At 36.9% G+C, this 23,369-nt stretch overlaps 1 protein-coding gene across 1 annotated transcript in view; it reads right to left on the bottom strand.

Moving 5' to 3' along the window:
- Positions 1–256: 256 nt before the first annotated feature.
- N4BP2 (NEDD4 binding protein 2) overlaps positions 257–23,369 on the bottom strand; it is a 41,824-nt gene continuing 18,711 nt past the window's right edge. The window contains 15 exon segments of the mRNA XM_066995767.1: positions 257–5,061; positions 5,877–6,000; positions 7,819–7,987; positions 10,311–10,496; positions 10,598–10,736; positions 12,052–12,170; positions 13,317–13,340; positions 13,571–13,812; positions 14,860–14,884; positions 15,611–15,696; positions 17,085–17,526; positions 17,528–17,689; positions 17,691–19,419; positions 20,491–20,649; positions 22,696–22,772. Coding sequence (XP_066851868.1) covers positions 5,016–5,061; positions 5,877–6,000; positions 7,819–7,987; positions 10,311–10,496; positions 10,598–10,736; positions 12,052–12,170; positions 13,317–13,340; positions 13,571–13,812; positions 14,860–14,884; positions 15,611–15,696; positions 17,085–17,526; positions 17,528–17,689; positions 17,691–19,419; positions 20,491–20,649; positions 22,696–22,772 — 3,729 coding nt within the window. The 3' untranslated portion in view covers positions 257–5,015.

Raw genomic sequence — 23,369 nt, 5'->3', positions numbered from 1 at the left:
AAAAAAAGGAAAAAACCCAACCTGAAACCATGACCCTCATTTTCAGTAATGTGAGCATTCAGCTCCCACTCACATCGCTTAAAATCAGGCCACAAATCTGTTCCTTTTTACGCCTGCAGATGGTTGCTTTCTCTCTCTACAGATGGTATCCCGAAGTCAGGACAAGTGGCTTTCATGCAGAACTCTGAGTCTACTATTTGACAAAATCTGATACGAGCTGAAACGCAGGCTTCCAAGGAAAGACAGAAGGCTATACTTGTGGCAAAAATTCTTTATTAAACTAGATTTTGTAAATTCCTTTTCACATTAGAAATTCTAAATGCAAATTACAAAATTGTATTTCAGTAAAAAATGAAAGTTATAGTTAACAGCAAAATTACAACTTTATACAAATAAAAAAAATATTTTTTTAAATTTTAATTTAAAAATAGACATTGATATCTTCCAACGTACTGGTCCTAACAGCTTTTACAACTGGTAGCTGCAATACTAGGTCTTTTCACATGCATATTCACATAGTCATTTGATACTCAGCAGGGTATTTAGCTGAAATACCATTGAAATAGCATGATCAGTTGGGTTTTCATTAGAGTTCTTTTTTATTAAAAATATTTTTATTCAAGAAAAAAGAAAGTAATCATCATACACAGGAATTGTGGTGATGAACACTTGTTTGTCCATACTATATCCTCTCCCCAGCTTTGTGAAGAGAGCAATGTTATTCTGGAAATGTGAATTGCATTCGAAGATATAAGCAACAGAGTCTATGTATAATTTATCGTAGTACATTAATGATGATCCTTCTTTGCTATTATCAACAATAAAATTGTTTTCTTAAATACTGACCGTATTTTGTGGCAAGATGAAATAACAATTTGGTTACTCCTCACTTCCTCAAGCGCAACCCTGTTCAGAGTACACATTTGGCCGACCTTCTGCAAAGATCTCCCCAAACACCATACGTGCTCACAACCGGGTTAAACCAGGGCATCCGGACATCGTCTAAATGGGGACTCCCAAGTCACAACGGTTTCCCACAGCCACAAAAAACGCCAGTTAAACTTTGCCTGAGGTGTCCTTCAACAGGCCTATAAAGACATTACCTTTAAACAACATACCACATACTATTAACACCAAAATCCAAGTTCATCCAAGTATTATCAAGGTTATCTTTTAAAAATCACTTTTGCCCCACTGCTTTCATAATCGACTGAAATATATTTTTAAACACCCACATTACTTTAGAGAATAACCATCTCCATTGTACTTGTGAGCTTGCTTTCTCTTCTTTACTGTACGGTTATTCATCAATGCTGGCACTAGCATTAAATTTGGTGTGAAAAAAAATATGAGAATTTTCCTAAATTAAAAATTGGACTAAATATTAACATGTTTCATAGAAGAAAAAAAAAAAACAAAAAGTCACGTATTAAGAGGACAGCAGTCATCACAACCACATGCTGTTGAATAATAGATTAAAAAGTGGTACACAATATAGGTATTTGAAAAGTCGCACATTATTTCAGAGTGCTGGTGGCAATACTACGTGCTACTTCAATTAAAAATAAGATTTTTACATGATATACCTCAGGACTCTCATTGATGCAACTGCAAAAGACATCAGAAAGGCTGGAAGTTCTAAAACGTAGCCTACTTTCAAATACCATTTTCAAACAACTATATTTGAAATAATTCATCCCACTATAAAATATTCATCCCATTATAAAAACAATCAAAGAAATACAAGGATTCCGGAGTGTTTTTATGGACAGTTTGGCAAGTGTTTGAAAGCATGGAGTGCCTTAATAATAAAACCCTACTTTCTCTCTCTCCACTGATCATCTTTCGCCATTCTGCATTCAGCTCAGAAAGGCTTCTAAGCACACACTTCACCTCCTGTGGAAGAAAAAGCCTGAGCTCATCATGTTTTCTCTGCATTGGAGCTGCAGTGCCTCATCCCGAGCCACTGAAGCTGAGGGAGGTTTTATCTCCCACTTCAATAAAAGCAAGACTGCTTCTGCTTGCGTTACAATTTTAAACTATCGTCTGTCATCAAAATTCAGCCTGTAATCAAACAACTTTTAATTAGGAAAATGACCAACGTATAACCAGGTAAGGTATTCAGAGTACCTCACTGCATGCATGCCTGTACCCAAAAGGACAACGGACAGAGGGAGAGAAAGAAGGACTCCAAATTGCTCCTGAGCTATGCACTTCTCTGCTGCCTCTGACGGATGGGAAAAAACTCTCCAGTAGGGGTGGAACTGAGGTTTTGCCTTGAACGTATTTATGCATTTAACCAAATAGGAATAAAGAGAGAAAATAATTACAGGGAGGGACACTGAAGCTCAGCAGGTACAGCTTCCTTCTAAGAGTCCTAGCCCTCTTCATGAGACTGTTTATGCACTCCTGTAGTTTAATCTCTTTCACCCCCTTGATCTTGAATTTTTAGCTTGCAGGAGCAGGTTTGACAGAGGCTCAGAAAGCGGCACTTCAAGAATACCCCGACCACACTGGTTATGGCATTTTCTGGGGAAGTGAGAGTCAAGTGCAATCGCTGTCCCCCTGCTAAGCCAGAAGAAGGTGAAAAGCTGCATTTCTCACCTCCAGGGTAAGCACGTCAACAACCAGGCTATGACGAACAGATGGGCAAGACAACAACTTCTTCTGCTCATCTTTTGAACTGAAATCTACGCTGTTTTTGTCCACGTCAGGAATGGTGCGAATGTACTGAGGGAATCAGGCCCCTCCCAAAACAACCAGAAGCACGGGCACTTCCCTGTGGACAAGCACATCACCGCAGAGCTTCGGCACCCAGCAGCTCGAGGCGTGACACTTCTGGGCATATGCTAGGACCATTGCTGAGCAACTCTGCCACTCAGGCCAACCAACAGCGTCTATGCTGTAAAGAGGTGCCTCAAAGAGCTGCACCTCCACTCATTATAAAAAGTAGCACTAAGGGCAATCTGCTCAGAAGCAGAAGGAAGTTTCTTTGTTCAAAAGAATGATCCGAGCTCCATTTAAGCAATTCAAAGGTCTGCAGCCCTGGACAGCTGATAACAAGGTGACCTGCTATCTTGTGACATCTCAGTCCATTTTAGGCACTGTCACAGCGGACACAGCCCAGGCCTGATCACACAGGATGTCGTGCAGTGGCCTGAACAGCCCTGCTAGTGCTGTTTGGGGGGCCCAGACCTTCTGTATTTCAAACACTGCTTGCCAGAGTAGCCCAGCAAGGAGAAAAAGGGAAACAATTTGGATGAATTAAGTATCCACAAAAACATAACACTTATTACTTACAGCAATCTATTATTCCAGTAAGAGTCTCTTTGATTAAATATTATTCAAGCTATTCTTGCATTTGAAATCACCATAAAAAGATAACTGTGTCTGTTGAAGCATGACAAACTCATTTTTAGATCTACTGTACATTGTGTTCACTGTGTATATATTACAGCAAATATGGATATTCAAGAAACATCATGTCTTTCAGTTTGTCAGCAACTTACACAGACACATTTTGAAATGAAACCTGTTTCTGTGCACAGCTTTTCTCACAGAAGTTCCTTGCTTACTACTACCCGTGCACACAAATGGCAGAACTTGCACACACATACGGATTCATATACAAATTCCATGTGCATGTAGCTCCTTGATAAAATTTTCTAGGGAAGTAATTTAAAAATGAAAGACTCTCCTATTAATCCTTAACCTATTAATACTATTCCTAACACACAACTCATATCTGTTCTGAAAAAAAAAAGTCTTACATAAAATCAAATGGTTTAAAGAATTCTTATGCCTTTTAAGAGGCAAAGATGTAAGTTGTAATGCATTCTAAAAAATATTTCAATGAAAATTTTTTTTTCTTATCCAATTGCTTATTGGAAACGTTTGACAAAGTACAGGTGTTTCTATTTTTTGTTGTTGTTCTTTTTGTTTGTCTTTGTTTTTAAACACGAGTATTTTTAAATGCTGATGCAACACCACCAGAGCTTTGGTACTCCTAGACTTTCCAGTTAGGCAATTACTACTGCAGTATTAGCATTCATTTTGATGTTAAAAAATACATTTAAAATGTCTCACAGATAAACATATTTACTACAAGAAAATTACCAAATTTAATACACACAGAATGAAGACATCACCATTAGACACCTGTAAAATGAAACAGTACTCATTTTGCTCCATTATAAAAGCTGTAAAAGGAAGAAACAATTTTCATCCAATAGTTGTTTTTTTTTTTAAATGAGTGTTTTTTCCAAAATTACAGTATTATCTATGTGTGAGTAGAGATGTAACTAGTGTTGTATTTTCCCCTTTAATGTATCACAGTAACTCTGTAAAAAATACCTAACATACAGCTGGTCTTAATGCACTGTCCTTTATATGTAACTTCCATCAGTGTCAGTAGTAGTTTAGAATGGAGTAAGGACAACAGAACTGGTCAAGCCATCACAAAATGACCACTAAAAATACTAAATCAGACTCTTGAAATCCGGACGTATTTATCATTCAACGGTAACTGGATTTGAAATATCAGTAGTTGCTGAGTTCCCACCTCCCCATGCTCTTCCGAGGGGTTTTACACAAAATTCTGAATCATAAAAGTCCAAGGTACTACATTTCAAAAGCACAGAATCCACTGCAATTTAAATGGATGAAGGTGAAGAAAGAGTCATAGGCTGGGTACGTTAAGAGTTGTATTTTAAAATTGTACCTTAATTTCCCTTTAAAACGTCATATAATGCTCATCAGAATTCTTAATCTGCATTTCTAAAACTCCAAAACCTGTAAAATGTCGTCTTTGTGCAGATTCAAAAAGAAGATCCATCTGACACGAAAATTTTCTTGGAAATACACTGACAAGACCACTTGCTGTAAATCGATACCATTTCTGATAAAACACCATCCTTTAAAACAGATTACAAAATATTATTGCAGTTGTTCAAAAAGTTGTTAGCTGTAATCCGACATCTCAGTTTCTGTATTCCTCATCTCTTCTTGACAACCCTTCAATTCAGCATGACTTTCAGGCAGCCTGGTTTTATTTCTGCGAACCTGTGAAATGAGAAAAGATGAAGCTTCAAGATGAACGCTACGTGCAATGCCATCTCCTTCAGCCCTCATCAAACATATTGAAAGTGATAAGGTTCTCAGTCAAGTATATGTGCATGTGGGAGTCAGGAAAACAGCATCATGTCCACTGGATGTGACAGCAAAGGAGGATTTTATAAAGGTCTGGAGAGGTAAACAGCTGGAAACACCAGGAACTGGAAGGAAGAGTTTTAAAAAACAAAAAGGTCGTCCAATATTCTTGGTTATATTCATTCTGCTCCTTTTTCCCTACTCCCTTTTTATGCCCTCTTCTTTCAAAATACATTTTCTCCCTTTTTTTCTGTAGAAAGTGAGAGGGAAATGGAAAAAAAGTCTTTGCTCTGAGTCCCACCTTCACAGTCACCTTCACACACTCCTGTAAAGAAAAGGCAGCAAACACAATGACACCAACCCAGACCTGCTAAAATGCTGTCCCATGTAAGAAGCTGAGAGCTGAAGCATATATTGGAGACCAATAAAAAGCACGGTTAACAACTCTTCACATTAAAGCTAGCAACCTTGAATGGAAAAAGATAATTAAGCCATGTTTAGGTAACTTTAATTCATCGTGTTTTCATCTACCTCAGAGGAAAGGATCTAAAATTTATCAGGTATCCCTTCTTAGATGGTTGTGTCATGCAATTGGCACTGGTCTTATGAAACAGCAGACCAGCGTTGATCTGTTTAGTAGTTTAGCAGTACTCTAAAACAGACTTCAATTTCAGTTATTTAAATGTGGGATAAGAAAAAATGAATCACTAACAAAAATCTAAACTCACCTGAAGTTGTGGCTTGTGAGGTATCTGATAGCTGCTGGTTTGATGCGAGCAACTCCTCCCTGACTATGGCTTCCTCTTCCCGTGATAACACAGAGATAAGGTTTACCACCTGTCTGTTGGTACTCTGTAATAGCAGGGATTGTAACGGTTAAAATTCTCCCTCTGCTGAGACCTGGCGTTCAACATAACCTTTACATCCATTTTTCTGAAAACTTTCGCCAGTGATCTAGAACTTCGTTTTCCCATGGTAGCTATGCACCTTTCTTATAAAAAGTCATATTTGCCTTCCTCTGAAAAAGATTCTCTGAAAGAAAAATACAGTCAAGCTTTTTAAATCTAGATTGCTTGCAATATGCATGATGTGATCATCAGAAAATCCTTCTGATTTCATAGCAGCTTTACTGCTTCTATCATCTATTCCTTACTTGGAACTTGCACCCCATGAGAATATAGTTAAATTGCAAAATTAAAAAAAAAAAGAGGGACGTCATACACTAATTTTTAAGTGACAATAATGCATATAAACAAATGAGATTTTAATGGATAAAGAAAGGAAGAAGGAGGAAAATATAAAACCACATTTGTTTTTGACATTTAAATCACACTTATTTGGACAGTAATTTCTGCTATGTTGGAGCACGTGAATCAGTAGATCAGCACATCATGAGCTTTATTAGTTTATCTAGCCATGATACGAAACGAAATTGCTCTTAGCCTAGAGATTGCATCAGCCTAAGTTGATTAAGAAATAGAGGAAAAAATATAAATGAAGTTGGATTCTTGCAAGCCAAGATTTGTCAGTTCAGGATTATCACTTCACACTGACATCTTTCCTAACCTACTCTCTCTTTCTCTCTCAACCTTTTTGTGTTAGTTGACTCTTAATTCTGCCAGTGCTAAGTGCCCATATTGATTGATCCCTTTCACACGTATGGAAATGAAGATGAATTCTTTTCAAGAACTAGGACTGAGCAATGAGCCCCTCCCATCATTCCAAACCTCATGATGTTAAGTGTAGTTTCACAAAACTCTAAAAAAGCATTAGATTACAGCTTAAAGTATACAAATGTAATTTCAGGAGTAGAACGAGATAATGCAATTTAATTAGCTTTAACCTAAACCAAGGGGAAAAAGGAGGACTATCTAAGCCTTACGGAACACTTTTGTTTCTACTGTGTGGAGTAGCTGTTGTATATTAAAAAGAAAGTTTTGTGCAGTGGTACCTTGCATAAGAAATATTTCTTACAAAAGCATTCCCAGTGTGCTTAGATTTATAGGGTAAACTAATAATGCAGAAAATGTATCTTTTTACAGCAAGAACACTCATGAATCACTTGAGCACTCCACTGAGAGAAAAAACAAGCCCTCAAGCAAAACTGCACAAAATGTCATTTATGGAAGCAGCAGTATTCTGATCTCAAGAGATCTTACTGGCAAATGTATACAACAATTACTGAAAGACAGCTTAAACCACACAATTTCATGTAAAAGCTGAAGACAATCTAATCATTGTGGTTAGTATTCCAAAATACTGATTTTTCTTTAAAGATTAAAAAAAGCAAAATAGTTCTGACAAAGCAATGCAAAGACGACACAAATGTTTGCATTACCATCTCTGTACAAATGCCATGAAGGACAGATCAAGTCTTCAAAAAAAATAAAGAGAGGATAAAACAGAAGCAACAGTAAGATTTACAAACAAGAAGCAAAGTGCTGGGGGTGGAGGTTGGCAGCTTTGAGCAAAAAGAATCATTGCCTTGTCAAGGAAAACAATTTCCATGGGGGAACTCTGAAAATAAAACAACTCAGAAGCCAGCTGTTTTCACATAGTACTAGATTACACTCAGACCCTCTGATACTGCCATATATAGTGATTTCTTCGCAGAGAATGAGGAGAATAACTATTACTTCTAGGGGACAAGAATTAGTAGCTCATTCCTACCTTCACATTTTTCCTGCAGCACTCTGGACAACTGATTCACAGCTTCATCCACATGGAGACCATGCAGATCCAACACATTCAGAGGCAGCAAGGAAGTATTTACTTTCTCAAAGATCTGCGCAGCGGCAGCATGGTTGGCTTCTTTCATCTTCTGCTCGTGAAGGCGACCCTTTATTCAAAAGCACATCAACTATTACACTCTGAGACATAATCTGAGCTTCACACTGGTTGTTGGGTTCAAAATGACACTACTGGCAGGGTGCTTTTAGCTCACAGTTTGAAGCAGTTAAATTTATAATCACAACACAATTTTTGGAAGAGGCTCAGTGAGACCTACGCACAAGGGGATTTCATGAAATTTGTTTGCTAAGAACTACTCAAAGTTGGCACCAAGAAGAAACTATCAACAAAATCTTCATGAGAAAGGGAAAAAACTAGAAAAAGGCAAGAGAACATAACATCATTACATAAGCTAAAAGGTTACACTTCATGACGATTTTCAGATTTATTATCCTAACAATGGCATTTTAGTGTCTGAAAATATGTCACTAAAACTTTAATTAAACAGTATCAAAGAAACTGCTTAATTGCCCAGGAAAAACCTGCTGAGTGTTATACTTGAGGTTAGTTCTTCTGAACACATTCCCTAAAAATCAGAAAAATCAGTCTAGCCAAGAAGAGCAAGCACTTAAGCACTTTTTTTTTTTTTTTTTGGATGGTCACCTATTATCTCTCCCAATAATTTTGACAGCTTTTATGACTAACAATGTCAGTATAGTCCCTACTGGAATTAGGGGCAAGGAGCAGTACAGGGTTATTCACATTACACAGTGAACAAACACCAACTATTTCCCACAAACCTTGCAGTGATCAAATCTGAGAGACTGAAGCAACAAATTATGTCTTTGAAGATCTGTAAGCACAGTTTGAAAGGAAATGCAAGTCTTAACTCCGGGTACTGGACTGACAAGGGCTCAAGAGAACAGAAGTGACAGACTGTCTTACACTTTCTTAAAATGGATCATCTGAAGTACATTAGTGTCAGACCAGAGACACCAGCCCCATAACTCTCACTTGCAGAGGACTCCCAGGACAGGCCAAGGCCACCAAGTATAAAGTACTTTTTCATGAATAAAGGTACTTTAGTTTGCCTTTTTATTACCTAAAAGAAAATACATTATAAATTTCCAGACTGTACTTGTCATTATGTCTATGAACAAAAGCAAGGGAGGACTTGAAATTACATTTTTATTTAAAATCATGCAGAGCTTTGTTCAGAACCTCCCCAAACTTCAAGAACATATAGACTGAGAACATAAAGAGCTCATTATAAAGACACAAGTATTCAGTATTTCCTACATATACAGTAACAATCCAAACATTTATACCAACCACATGAAAGCTTTTATAAAATAACAAGCAAATTCAAGCAACTCATTGTTTCATTTTTATTCTCTCCTAATGCAATTCATAGAGTAGAATTAAATGGTTCTATAATGGAAATTCTTGCCAAATTTTTCTTTTATATGCCATTAGATCAGAGGAAAGCTACAGCCTTTGAAAAGAATTAGAGATTTATAATTTTTAAGAGTGGTCTGAATGATGCATGAATTAAAGTATCTTGTGTGAAGACAAATAAAAATGCGTATAGGAAAGGACAGAGAATCATTCTGTGCTTACAACAAAGAACAAGATCAATAGCAATGATGCAGGGGGGCTGAAGTTAGATAATCTTTAAGGTCCCTTCCAACCTGAGCCATTCTCTGATTCTATGAACTAGGAATCAAACTAGTATATACCAAAAACTGTGCTTGAATCAAGACTTGTGCTCCAAGGCCAGAGTACACAAGACTGATCTGCAGATCTAAACTCCAAAAACAGATGGCAAAAAGCACGGCGTACCACACCACCTCATACCAACAAGAAGACAGACTGTAGCTATAAAGATATCCAAAACGAGGACACAAAGACAACAAACAGCACTCCTGTCCAACATTTACAGAGGATGAAATAAGCATAATTCTAAGACAAAAGATCGTATCTTAATACCTGATTCCTAAAAAGTACAAAAGACGTGTCCAGAAACAGTCCCTCACCAGTTAAGAGGAACCCAAAGGACATTTAAAGGATTCTATAGTTGATGTTCATTGCACTCCATGTAATGCATGAGTGAACTCAGACCACATCGACACAAGTCTTGGTGCTTACAAGCGTGCAGATGTGAGAGTGCAATCTATAAGAAAATGAGCGTATCTGACTAAGCACTTAAATATCATCTTTCATGAGATTTCACACTGAATTTCGTTACATTAGTTTCCTGTGTCAGCATCGTTACTAATGGAAGTGAGTTTAATTTTAAGACAATTCTCGAAATAACACTTAGGCAACAGTAACTGAGCAAGTTTATCAACTGCAGTAGGCACAATTTTATCACTTCCAATTTAGTATTTGTCTCTCTAAATTCAGAAAGAAAGCACAACAATTAAGTTTACCTGATGTGCATAAAACGCTGCCACAGACTTCATTCCCATGTGATAGGCCTCCCCAGCCTTTTTCAAGCATTCCTGTCTCTTTTGTTGGTGATGAAAAGCTTCTGCTCTTAAATCATCATATTGTGGATACTCATATTCTTGAAATATTTCACTCAAAACATCATCCTCTTCCTTAGCTTTTTTTGCCTGTAGGAATTTGCAATGTTGAATCTAAGTATGTATTGTAGGGTGTTTTCACTGACATGGCTTTGGATTTATTTGTAATTACTATTAAAAAAACACAGTACCTTCTTCTCACGGTTCTTTGCAGCACTGTAGGAAGAAACATTTTCATTTTGCTGAACACTTTCTTGAGCTATAACTGTTTTTACAGGATCTGCTTCCAGAACACAGTTCAGAAACTGTTCGGTCTGTTCTAAAGAATAGCTGTAAAGCATAATAGGTAAAATTTGTGACTTTTCAAGGATATTAATAGCTGCTACATTTACTAAAATACATGCTACAGACCTTCACGGAGTTACAGAAATAAATGCTCATGAAAATAAAGCACTAGAATGGAATTTTCCATGTTACAAAAAGGCTTGTCAACTCACTGTACTGCATTACTGCCACCAATGCACAAGCAGTCGACTGAGATGTCATTAAGGGGCACTTGAATACTGAAAGGACTATGAAATACTAAAGTAAATTGCATCATATCTCAATAAAACATTGACATCAGTTTAGAAGGAAACACTATCTTATGGGCTGTATAAGTTACTTTATCTTAAATCTCCTCTGGATGGGATTAGATAGTACAATCTAGTTTAAAACCAGCTCAGTTCTCTGGAACTGTTATGCAGGAAAATCTCTGTGTTAAATTTAACGCAGTAAGAATAGGAGATCATTTGCAACCAGACTTCCAGTATGCCCTTTCTTCTTCTTTATTCTTCTTGCTGCTCAGTAAGCAGACAAGAGAAAGATTGATCAGAAGTAAAGACAGATTTTGGGAAAGGCAACACTATGAAAAGAATTTAGAATATGAAAGCAGTGAAAGAGGTGTAGAGGTGGATAAACAGCTTGCTTTAAACATTCCACAAGGAAAGGTTTTGATAACAATCTGGACAAGCAGAAAAACTGACGAATAGGCATGCAAACCCATACGTAGAGACACACATTCAACTGACCAAGGATGAAAAAGGGAAGTTTCTCTTGAAAAGAAGTTTAATTCACAGGAACTTAGATTTAAGAAGGTAGTCACACACCCCAGAAATATAATGCAGAACAGAGAAACAGAATATAAGCAGGAAGAGATAAAGAGATGGCTCTTTCCTTCAGAGCTGCTATAGTAACCATGAGACTACTAGCAGTTAATATCAGGTGGTAGCTTTCTTCTTAGGCTGGATGATATCTTCTGTGCATCTACTGTTAAATCCTCTACTAATTTCTCCTACTTCGTTTACACCTTGACTCTAGAGCAAATACACAGTTCCACTGACAGTCCGACGTCAATAGCCAGAAATGTTCTTCTGGTAAGTGAAACTGCCTAATCCTCAAAGCAAGAATCGGGTGTACACATATAGTTTTCATACCCTTTTTTCTTTTAAAGACCAGCTACTTTTGCCTTTATTTAAACCTACAAAAAGCAAAGTGCTAGTTCGGAAAAAGCCATTAATTTGCTGTACCTTAACTGTTGATAGTTAAGACAATAACTGTGCATTACTGAGTACCAGTTTTATAAAGAACTTTAAAGATTTCTTACTTGTTGTCTTTGAAGACATCCATTAAGAAATTTTGATTAATAGTTGGAAACATCTCAAAAAGTTGCTTCTCCTTCAGTTTAGCAGCACAGTCTTTTCTAGCCATAGAAGGAACACGTTTCTACCCAGAAGACAAAGAAATAATATTGCAAGCTCATGATGAAAACAAAATATATTAACAATGGAGCCAATCCAATTATACTGCTATTTGTTAGGATTCAAAAAAAACATCCACTCAGTAGTTATGCACCCATAGCAATGACAACACCTCAGTATCAGCCTGCCACATTGATCTGATGATAAGAAAGCAAAGACAGGTGATTTGTATTACACACTGCTGCAGTCATCTGCAGTCATTGGAAGGGACTTAAAAGGAGGATGTTTAGGAGGACTTTCAGTTTACAAATGCATTTTGCTGCTAGTCTATCCAGCCCAATGCTAAGCTTGTATGAAGTCCACCTCTCTACTCAGGTATCTGTGGAAAATGATACTGAGGGCTTGGGGTTGAAGCAATGTTTTATTATAAAGTAGGTGAAGCGATTTTATCTTAGTGTAGGTTATCATCTGAAACTATACTGTGAAAAAAATATTCACATTTGTGAAGTTATGTGGAAAAGAACAAATAATTATACCCTAGAATAAACTAGGCTGATCATTCCAATACTCAGACTACAAAAAAAGGGAAAAAAAATGGTCAGAACAAAGCCAAGCTCCAAGAATCCAAATCTGTGGACAACACATTACCATTATCAGTAAGCCACGTACATGCAGTTCAAGGAAAGAATCCACAAGCCATTCTTTCAAACTAGTAACATCTAGCTAATAACATCTAGCTTTCTTTAGCAGTAGAAACAAAGCTTTAGAAACAGCTACTTATCAGAGACAATTACAAACAAAAATGCCTGTTCTAAACAATTGCCTCACAGTAGAGGGCAGTATTATGCATACGCCAACCAGACTGTATGGGAATTGTGTGGTAAATAAAAAACTAAAAAAAAAAAATCTCTAAAATATTCCTATTTTCTGACAAGTCAGTATAGAAGATTCTTTGAGATTCTTAAATATTTATTTTAATGGCTCATCTGTTAGGAATGTTGTGGGTTCTTCTTGGGAAAAAATATTAAAACAAATTCAATCCATTTCCAAATAAACAAGGCAAGAAGCTAATTAAGTACTTTTTTTGATATTGCTTCCATTAAAAAGTGCAAGAAATCATCCCTTTTTAAGTCAGCGATAAAAAAAAAATCAAACAAATGCAAATGCTAACCTGTATAGTGAAAAGCACCATGATCTGTTTGTGAAACAATCAAAATATTAATTTTAAAATTAGATTTGAAAAAAATAAAATAAAAATCTACCACAAGCAAATGCATGTATCACTGTAATCAGTAACACTAACTGGCGTGCATTTCTCTCTCAAATTCAGGCTGTAATCAGCAGCGCAAAGATGAGTCACCAAGTAAGATACTGTTTTATTAACAGTAAGGAATTTATACTGCATAAAAATGGAGATATCCATACCAGGTCCTGTTTCTCCTGCATGGCTATTTCTTCAGATATTATTTGTCTGAGGGAAACTTTCTGAGTCTGAGCATTCCAGTGATCCATGAAAGGAAAAATTTCTGATGTTGCTTTTTTAGTCTGTATGTTGTTAGATGAGCTTGAAAGCCAGTTCATTTTTTTCTTCTGCATTTTATTGTCCACATTTTGAGATAACAGCATTTCTGAATCATTCACATCTATTTGCTGAATCATTGTAGAACCTTCAAAAGCAATAAAAATGAGGTGACAAAACAATGATTAGATTACTTATACAAGCAAAGCCAAAATAATTACAAAAAGTTTTTCACCCTAAGTGTTTTGGTCTTTGTTAAAACTATGTTATTCCTGGTAAAACAGAAAGCAACCTTCCTCACTTCTATTTTCCAAAGGCTGTCTGATCATCTTCACCTATTTTCTAAAACAAAAGCAAAACCAGCAGATTTCCCAGATTCACCAAATTTTCAAGTGCCAAGTATTTCCAAGCTGTAAACAACCCTGCACATACGTTGACACGTGCTTTTACAAGACTATTATCAACATGTATTTACATGTTCACCTGCCTTCCCTCTATAACCTGACAGATGCTTAACAACCTGATTTCACATTTCTAGGAATTAATGATAGCAGCACTGTTTGGCCATTCATGTGGGGATTTTGCACCTACATCGCAATCCAAGTCTCCAGCCAGGTCCCATGCAAGAGGAGTGGGATTATGCTGTAGAGGAACGCTTCTTCACAGGTAGTTGAGTGACTAGAAACTAGATCGCCAGGGACTTTAGCACTTTTTGAACAAGGATATACATCTTACTGCACTAACCAAATCCTCTAAAAACGGCAGCAATGTGTGCATGTTCTATGCCTGACCTCTTTCTTTCATCTTCCTCTGCTAGGAATTCTCTAGCTGCACCTTTTCTTCCCACAGAGATTACAAAAATCCTATCAAACAGCTGTCTTACTCCAGCCAGAGCTTCCCTTTAAGTTCTTTCAAGTACACAAAACAGTATGTTTTTCGGTTTTATCTCCCTAGGATCAGTGGTATTGCTTATAATTAACTTTTTTTTTTCCCCCTACAACTCCATAAAAGAACGGTAAACGGTACCAAGACCAATACAGAAAAAGCTTAGCTTAATAAATGAATCCATCCTTCACTAGCCAGAGTATTTGCAACCTTACTTAAGTTTTAAATAATTAAATACTTTAACAATAGGAATTAAGTATTTTTTTACAATGAAAAGAAATACATGGCATACCTTCTGTAGACAACTTACCTGATTCATCTCTCCTCCGACGCTTCTAAATAAAAACAGGAAAAACATGAACATTAATAAGCGATAAACACAGCATTTCACAATTAAACTTTTTAAGTATTAGCTTCTAGATAAGCCTACCTAGCTTCAAAATAATGTTTCACAGTATTTCTCAAATATAAGATTTTCAAAAGAAATATACTTAAGACAATTATTTTACAAGTTAATTTTAAAAGACAGAATTGTATTTCCAAACATGCCAATGGGAGGAACATGCCCTACTGCTAAGATTTTGTAACTTTAATGAAATGAACCAAACAAAAATTTTGCCCAAAAGCAGTCCAAGTTTCATACGGATACAGCAGAATGGAGGTTAGAGAACTCTTCTCAATTAACTTACATGGAGATGTTTCACATACACAATAATTCATACAAGAATTCCTCTTAAATGTTGAAAGGCCAGTAATAATTTTTGTCCAGTGGAATTTTTATCAATCTTGTAGTGAAGTTTCACACTATGACCCTCTGTTTTCAAGAATCTTATTTTCATGATGACTTACTGGTAACATGCAGTTTCTTCATCCCTTTAACTGTCTTTCAACAGCTCTGATGATTATGGCATACTGATATACTCCACATACTTCACAAAATACGACTGTATTTTATCATTGTTCTCGCAAAGATATTTACATCTTACAAACGCCTTCAGACCAAGACATAGAGCCAAATGGACTGACATAGCACATCATCATACCATAAGAAATCTACTTACCAGAATAGATTCTTTCCATTTTTCATGAATCACTTTTGCCAAATTCAGATCAATATGAACCACACAATCCTCAACAGTCAGTGATCCTTGCAGAAGACAGAAAATACACTCATTAAAGCAGTCTATAAAAATTTATCCAAGCAACCAAAATACAATAGCCTAGTACTTACTAAGTTGAATTCTGGAGATTTTGCGCAAACTGTAATGCCTAAAAAAAATCTTCAGTAACAGCCAAGTTTAAAAAAAAAAAGCCACATAGAATTCATTATCTAGTACTCAAAAATTCAGAAGAGTAAGAAAAATAAGTTAATATGAAATAGATCTTGCTGAAATACAACCTGAACAACTATATTCTTCCTCCTCCTGTTTTTCAAGCAGTACCTTCTCTTCCACAGCCACTGTTAACTTACAACTCCAGTATCATTTGTGAAAACATGACTTCCCCTATTTAATTGCAATCCACATGCAGCTGCTTTCAAGTAATACAGCATTACTAGCCACTGTGCAATAGTATTCACATCCCTCTTTTCAAACACACAAACTTAGAGAAGCTGAACTACAAATATCACCTCTAAATCTAAAGGAAACAACAGGAATTATCATGGTATCATCATGATATGTATTTTCCCTAAAATGTCCTTCTAATATTGTTACATTTCCCACCCTTAAAAAAATAAAAGGTCAGGAAGTACACATATGTCAAATAAAAATCCAGGGCAGATATAAGACAAAATAAAACACCTTTCTGCTATCAAAAACAAGTAATTTTTCTTTTTTGGAGGGGGTGGGCATGGAATGCAGAAGAGCAGCCAAACCCACCAACAGATCAGGTATGCAGGGTTTCACGTCAAGTAATCTTTCAGAGAACAGAAAAACAGAAGAGAAAATAAATTACACTCCTCATGTTTTCCTTCCTTCTCTTTTCTATCAGTCTTTAACTCTTGTATTTTGATGTATGTTCAAACTGCTTACAGCTTTCTTCACCATAGTTTGTTTTTCATTTTGTTTGCATCTTTAAGTATAGCCTTCCTTTATTTTCTCTCTAAACCATTCATCTTCTTGCCCAGTTTAACTGATGCCTAAAATCTTTTTTCTCCTCTTTCTTTTTTCTTAGCCAGTCATCATTTGCATCTTCCTCACCATCTCGATAACCCTCCAGTTTGAATATAGGTTCAAAGGCCTGTGGCTCAGAAGGCAAACAAGCTAATATATTTTCTTATGCTTTTAAAGCATGTGCAAAAAGACACAGTTAGAAAGTAGCACTACTACATTTGTATTTTATGCCATGCTTGCTTCAGTTCCATTTTGAGATCAACAGAAGCAAGCAACAGCATCATGAGGAACTGTGCAAATACATTCCCAAAAAAACAAGCACGAAGCAAAGGAAGAAAGAGTTTTTTAACCAAAATTTTTTGTTTTGTTTGTTATTGTTGTTTTTTTTTTCATAAAAATATGGAAATGATTACGCCCATACCTGCATCAATGCCAACAGGTCCAAATATTTCTTTCAGCTGGAGTGCCAGTTCAGGAGGCAATGTTAGTTCTAGGCTATCTATACTGAAGGCTGAAGGTGATACTGATGAAGGGCATTGTAACTTGGTTTTATCTTCATCCCTGCGTGCAGTTTCACTTTCTTCTTTACCACAAGTCTCCCTGCTACTCCCCTGCATTTCTTTATCAGTTTCCAGTTCTTTATCACTCCTAGGACCCATCAGAGGTGCACGATACATTTCCAGTAACAAAGCAGTCCCTTCAGCATTCTCTGCATTGCTTTCTGAAGGGTTACTACTTTCACATTCGTTATTTAATTTGGATTTCAAATTGGTAGTTGCATTAAGACCATGAGATGAAGTCATGGGTACATATAAACCTGCATCAAGTTCTGAGGCTGAGAGTTTATTTCGCGTTTCTTCAACAGGGGCTTACAGGCTCCATCGTCTGCATTCTTGACATGGACTGCTCAATGACACCTGCTGCAGAGCTGTCTGCATCATCTCTAGGAGCTTTATCGCTGGAATTTTTCAGTTCCACTGAATTGTTCAATGAGATAGCAGCATATGAGTCAGACACATCAGAATCTGCTCACAATTGCCTTGGTATCCCTACTTTCTGCAATGCTGACTGATGAGTTCTTAACTTCTGAAGGCTCAGAAATATCAACAGTCCCAATGATTTGCTCTGTGTGTTTGCCATTTTTGAGATTCTCATCGTAGTTTGTATTTTCCTTGAAATCAAGGTCTGCAACAACTGGCTCAGCTTCTCTTACTTGAAAGCACTCACTATCAACATCTTTGTGCAATTTTTCATCAGAGTCTAACAGCAGACCTGTGGCCCAGTCTATGTCTTTGTTACATCTTTCATACAGGTCTTTCAGAGCTTCAAATGAAAAAGACTCAAAGAGCTTACACAGCATATTTAGCTTTTCAGACTCATCAATATTGATAAGTTCGCTTTCTTCCACAAATGTGCTTTTATCGTACATGACTCGGTAGGGTATTTTTTCCTGAGAATCTGAAGTATTATCCACATCTTTGGGTTTAAAGCCATCTAGTCTGCCATGCAATACTTTGACAGTTTCAGGAAAAAGCATTTTCTTTTCTAACCTCCACAGGAGAGCAAAATCATGTGATTCAGTTTGTGAATGGCTACTTATTTGTCTAAATGAGCACGCATCATGTTTCTCTTCTGCTGAAGTAAGCACAGACAACTGTTCCTCTTCTTTTGGATGGGGCAAACTGTTGTTTGTAAAAGTGAGGGCTAATTTGTGATGTTTCCTTGTTCTCTTATTTTGCTGGGTTTTCTTCTCACCAACTGTTTTACTAGCTACTGTTTCAGGTTGGTGAAAATGCAACCCTTTTGTATCTTCTTGTTCTGCAGTGTTCACGGGTGTCCCACGAAGCACATCTAAAGTCTCAAGAGCATTTTTATTAACATCACCTTCAGTACTTCTACCTTCATCAGACTGACTTAGACTTGTCTTTCTCATTCTCCTTGGCCTCTGTTGTCTCTGTTCTAATGAGCCGGAGACAGGCCAATGTCCTAACATTTGCAGTTCTGGTACAACTATATCTGAACTGACAGAGAAACAGCTAGAGGCTGAATTTTCTTCCTCCTGTCCTTTTTCAACTTTTTCAACAGTACAGGTATCAGGTAGGCCTGCTTGCTCTTTACTTAATTCAGGATTGGGAGTTTTACCTTCCCTATCATTCTTTAGAGAAGACTTTTCTAGTCTTCTAGCTCTTTTGACTCTCTGTCCCATTGTTTGTTGTATAGGCCAGTCACCCAGAAAGTTTAGTAGCTCTGGTTTCCCTGATGTGTCCAGAGCAGAACTGCTTGGTTCCACTATGTTACTGCTCTGTGTTGATTCTGGTTCCGTACATTTTTCACTGCATTGTTCAGTTTCAGCCTGAACTTTGAGAATGTTGTTATCGCTGTGTTCCTCAGCTCCTCCTATATGTAAGTGTAAGGTCTCTTCAGCTGTGGTCACCTCAGCCTCATCCACTTCTGTTTCAGTAATTCTTTCCATTCCTTCTCCCTTTTCTTCTTTTTTCTCCAAGGGCAGCTCTTTTTCTACACAACCTGACAAATCAACATCCAAGTCATCTTGAACAGTGCTGTTCTCAGTACTGTGTTCCACTGAGTTATTTTCCATTTCTTTTTCCTCCTTCTGAAAATGTTCAGGAGTACAGTTACTTTCTAAAGTTAGAGAAGAACCAGAAACATGTTTATCATCTTCAGCTGATTCAAGAGGCACCAGATCAGAATCAACTGTTTTTTCTTCCTTTATATCAGAATGCGCCTCTCTCTCTCTGAAAGACAAAATGGAATGAAAGATAAACCCACTTCAGACTTTCTTTAAGCACCTGTTCTTGTCCACATTTTAAATTTTGCCTTGGCTATTTAATATTGTAAAAATTACAGCTCGTAAGCCACCTTTTAGGACACACTATAATCATCCAGCTGAAAAACCTTAGTGAGAGGAAAACAAATTTAAGATGACAACACAAACCTCAACGCTGTTATAAAAAGCAATGAGCTAAGCAAAGGAGAACTTTCTTTGGTAAGTACCCTATTTTAGTTCAGCAAGGTGCTAAGAATACTTTCCCAGGTGTCTATCTTTCCCCATTCCCATCATTCACTTATGTACTGGAACAGTCTGTTGCCACAAATTTCCTCCTTCATAGCCACAAACGTGGCAACTTTTTCTGTTTAATGACTGCTTCTCTCTCCTGATTGCTAGATGCTAAACAAAAAAGTCCAGAAATTAACTAGGAAGGGACCTGCCATTTCACATCACACTGCTTTTCACAATCAACTACATTCCATTCATTATCAGTCCCTACTTAATTTCAAATATAGTAAGCATGGAAAAAACAACCTACATAACAATGCACAGGAAATCAGATTTTATTGATGTATATAGAGCTTTATTCAGATTAACCACTACAAAATTATCTATGTTGGGTGTGTGCACCCAACAGAAATCTAGTCTATTCTACATTACGCATATTCGAGAGCAAGTAGGTAACTCATTACTATTACACGAATGTCGTCTTATACCAGCAGACTCAGAAATAGTAATTTGGTTGTATTTGAGACTACATTTTTCTGAAAAGCTTTTTATAGACATTAAGTGTTTTACATACAACAGCACATTTTTAAGGTAAGCTATATCCCTTGACTGCTCATTTCTAGAAGTCTTGTAATTCCTAAAAACTAAGAAAACTTTGTAGTGTATTTCTTTGTTATTATTTAACTAATTTTTGAAATGTGTTCAGTGTTCAACAGCACTACCCAGGTTCCACTACCATAAAGTTTGATTCTTTAGCCTTATTTTTTTTTTTTTCCCCGAAACTACAAGGCTAGTAAAATAATCTAACCTATTACTTTCCTCCTGACAAGGAGGATCTTCACTCCAGGCAGCAACTTCTGATTTGTCTGGGACTGAAGAATCCAAGATTGATCTAATACTAAGGCAACGTTCATACCGCTCCAACATTCTCTTGATCTTTTCTTTAGATACACCATGAATATTCCGCCTATGAATTAAAAAAATATATTTATATTCAGATTTGCATGTTACAATAGACTAAGAGAAGAGCATAATTGATGGTTACAGCAAGACTAACCAGAGAACTCATAGGGACATAGCAAAAGCTGAAGTAGAAATTCATTCCATATCAGTGCACCAACGTATTCAAAACAGTGAGTCTCAGACAAATTACTGCTCCATTTGACTTCACCCCACCTGGTTGCCCTGCTCTGCAAGATGTTTTGTTTAGCACTAAAATCTAAAACTGCACCAATAATGTGTTGCCTTCAAATAAGCATCAGAAACACACCACATCAGATCCAGACAGTGATGGAGGAAGTCAAAGTGGGTAAGGAAGATTTCAGAATTCAGTCTTTCTTCTCTGGCTTTAATAAGGTAACAACTCCTTGAGTCTTGAGGAAAGCTTACTTGCATATTATTCTAGACACTTTTTGGGTGTCCAGAATTTCCAGTGGCTCTGTTAAACAACCAACGCAGCAATCATACCTAGAACAAGTGAAACCTGCCAAGGATGGCAAAACAGGAATTGAAGGTACAGGAGAAAATACCAACTGATCTTTAGTAAAAGCAAGTAGGACTTTCCTTCCTCCTACCTAACCACCGTTTATTCCAAAATGACTCCCATTTGCTCCTGCTTTCTGAAAATGAAGTCTGCATGGGCCAGGAACTGGTATTTACGTTGAAAGCTGTCCAACAACCTATGGATGTTTGGTTACTGAACCATCTGAGCTCCTCTCAGTTCTTTGAGAGACTTCAGAGCCTTATCTAGGCTTGGTGTCAAGAAGCTCCTGCTCCTTAAAAAGTCAAGATAGTGCCACAGTCAACGAGACACTGGTGGTCATTGGTTTCTGCTGGGCTTTCTCACATTTAAGTTCTATTTTAGGAAAGAAAATAATCTACCTTACCTCCCTTGAAAAGTGGCCAACCTTAAGCTAAGCATGCAAATTCAGATGACAACACATATTATGAAATCACAAAATAATTTAAAGTGAAAGGGACCTCTGGAGAACATGCAGCACAACCTCCTACTCAGAAGGTACAGCTAGGCCACGCTGTCAAGTTTTCAATGTACCCAATGACTGAATGTCCACAAACCCTGGGCAACCTCTCCTTCAGTGCCCGACCACCCTTTTTTTTTTTTTTTAATTTATTTTATGTAATCAAAGTTTCACACGACCCAACTTGTTTATGTTTTATCCTATCCCTGCACCATTCTCAGAAGAGATCTTTTTAGTCTTCTCTGTAAGCTCCCAACAGGTAGCTGAAGGCAGCAGTACAATCCCTCCTATACATTTCTTCCTAAGGCTGAAGACACTTTTCTTGCTCAATTCAGTACCATCTGCAAAGCTCCTGTAGGCACAGTCTGTCCCACCATCCAAGTCATAAAAAGGACATTAAATAGCAGTGGCCCTAGTATTTAGCCTAGAAGGACATCAGCCACTTCTTGGACTTTGAACAACTGATCACACCTTTTGAACTTGGCATCTGGCCAATATATTTTTAAGATACCTTATTATCCACTGATATAGAGCTAAATAGGCAAGACAAACTCTAAGCAACAGGACCGTGTAGAGGTCCTAAAGAACAGGTATGCAACACAAGGGCTGATACACAGGGGTTTGTCACTCTGAGGCCACAAGGTGCTGACAGTCTTAAACTACGTGGCAGCAAAAACATTCCAAGTAAGACAACAGACCACCCAGGTGTAAAACCAGTCCCAATCTAACATCATTTTTGCAGCTGCAGGAACCAAAGGAGCAATTGCTGCTCTTTGATGCAAAAGAACTGCAATCATGGAAATGTTACATAGTATTGCTGCTAGTATCTTTTGTATTAATTAAAACAAAGTGACAGAATTATATATATATATATATATATATATAATATATAACATACATAAAATCCAGAGGTTACTATTGTATGAAAAATTATTAAAGTCTACTTATTATTGCAAAAAAAAAAATTTAAAGTCATAGTTTACAGACTATGAGAAGCATTCAATCAAACGTGAAATTTTCCTTTACATTCTTACTTTTCAAGTTCTTTTGGTTTAAACTTCCACCAAGTGTCCGGTTCGCGGAACATGACTTTGTATTTGAACTGCTGAGCCTGAATAAAACAGATATAAAACAGAACAAAAACACATCATCCATCTACAAAAAATGTACAACATGCATAGACTGCTTCTTTAAAGCTGTTTTTTATATTTTTCAGAACCAATTAAATATCTGGAATAACAAATTTTCTTTCACTGTTTCAATTCTAATTGTGTAAATGGAGACTTTAAAATTAAGTTTGTGCCATTATCCCAGTAAAAAAAAAAAGTCTCTATTTGATATAATCCCTTTAATGTTCTACCTCCTCTGACTCAGGGCAGATTCAAGAGCACAGAGCATCTCCTCTTTCCAGGTGTGGTATGCATGTGTCTACACAGCCTCTTATACAGAAAATCTCAATGCTTACATTCAGACATTCAGAGCTGGCCAGATGCAAGCTAGTTCCAAACAGGCAATTCGGCTCTACTAACACAGCTAGAGGGGACAGCCTTCCTGACATCCTAGAAACTTGAGCAGACAGCAAGTAAATGGCCCTTATAATCTGCACTAATGATGCAAGTAGACCATACATTTTTAAAAAGTAGCTTGTATTTCTCCTCATAATATATAGGAGGAAAAGAATCCAGTTTTCCACACAAAAATATATTTT

Source organism: Anser cygnoides, chromosome 4, assembly GCF_040182565.1.
Source record: "Anser cygnoides isolate HZ-2024a breed goose chromosome 4, Taihu_goose_T2T_genome, whole genome shotgun sequence".
Taxonomy (NCBI): domain Eukaryota; kingdom Metazoa; phylum Chordata; class Aves; order Anseriformes; family Anatidae; genus Anser; species Anser cygnoides.
The sequence above is the reverse complement of the archived record's forward strand: the minus strand, read 5'-3'. Positions and strand labels throughout refer to the sequence as shown.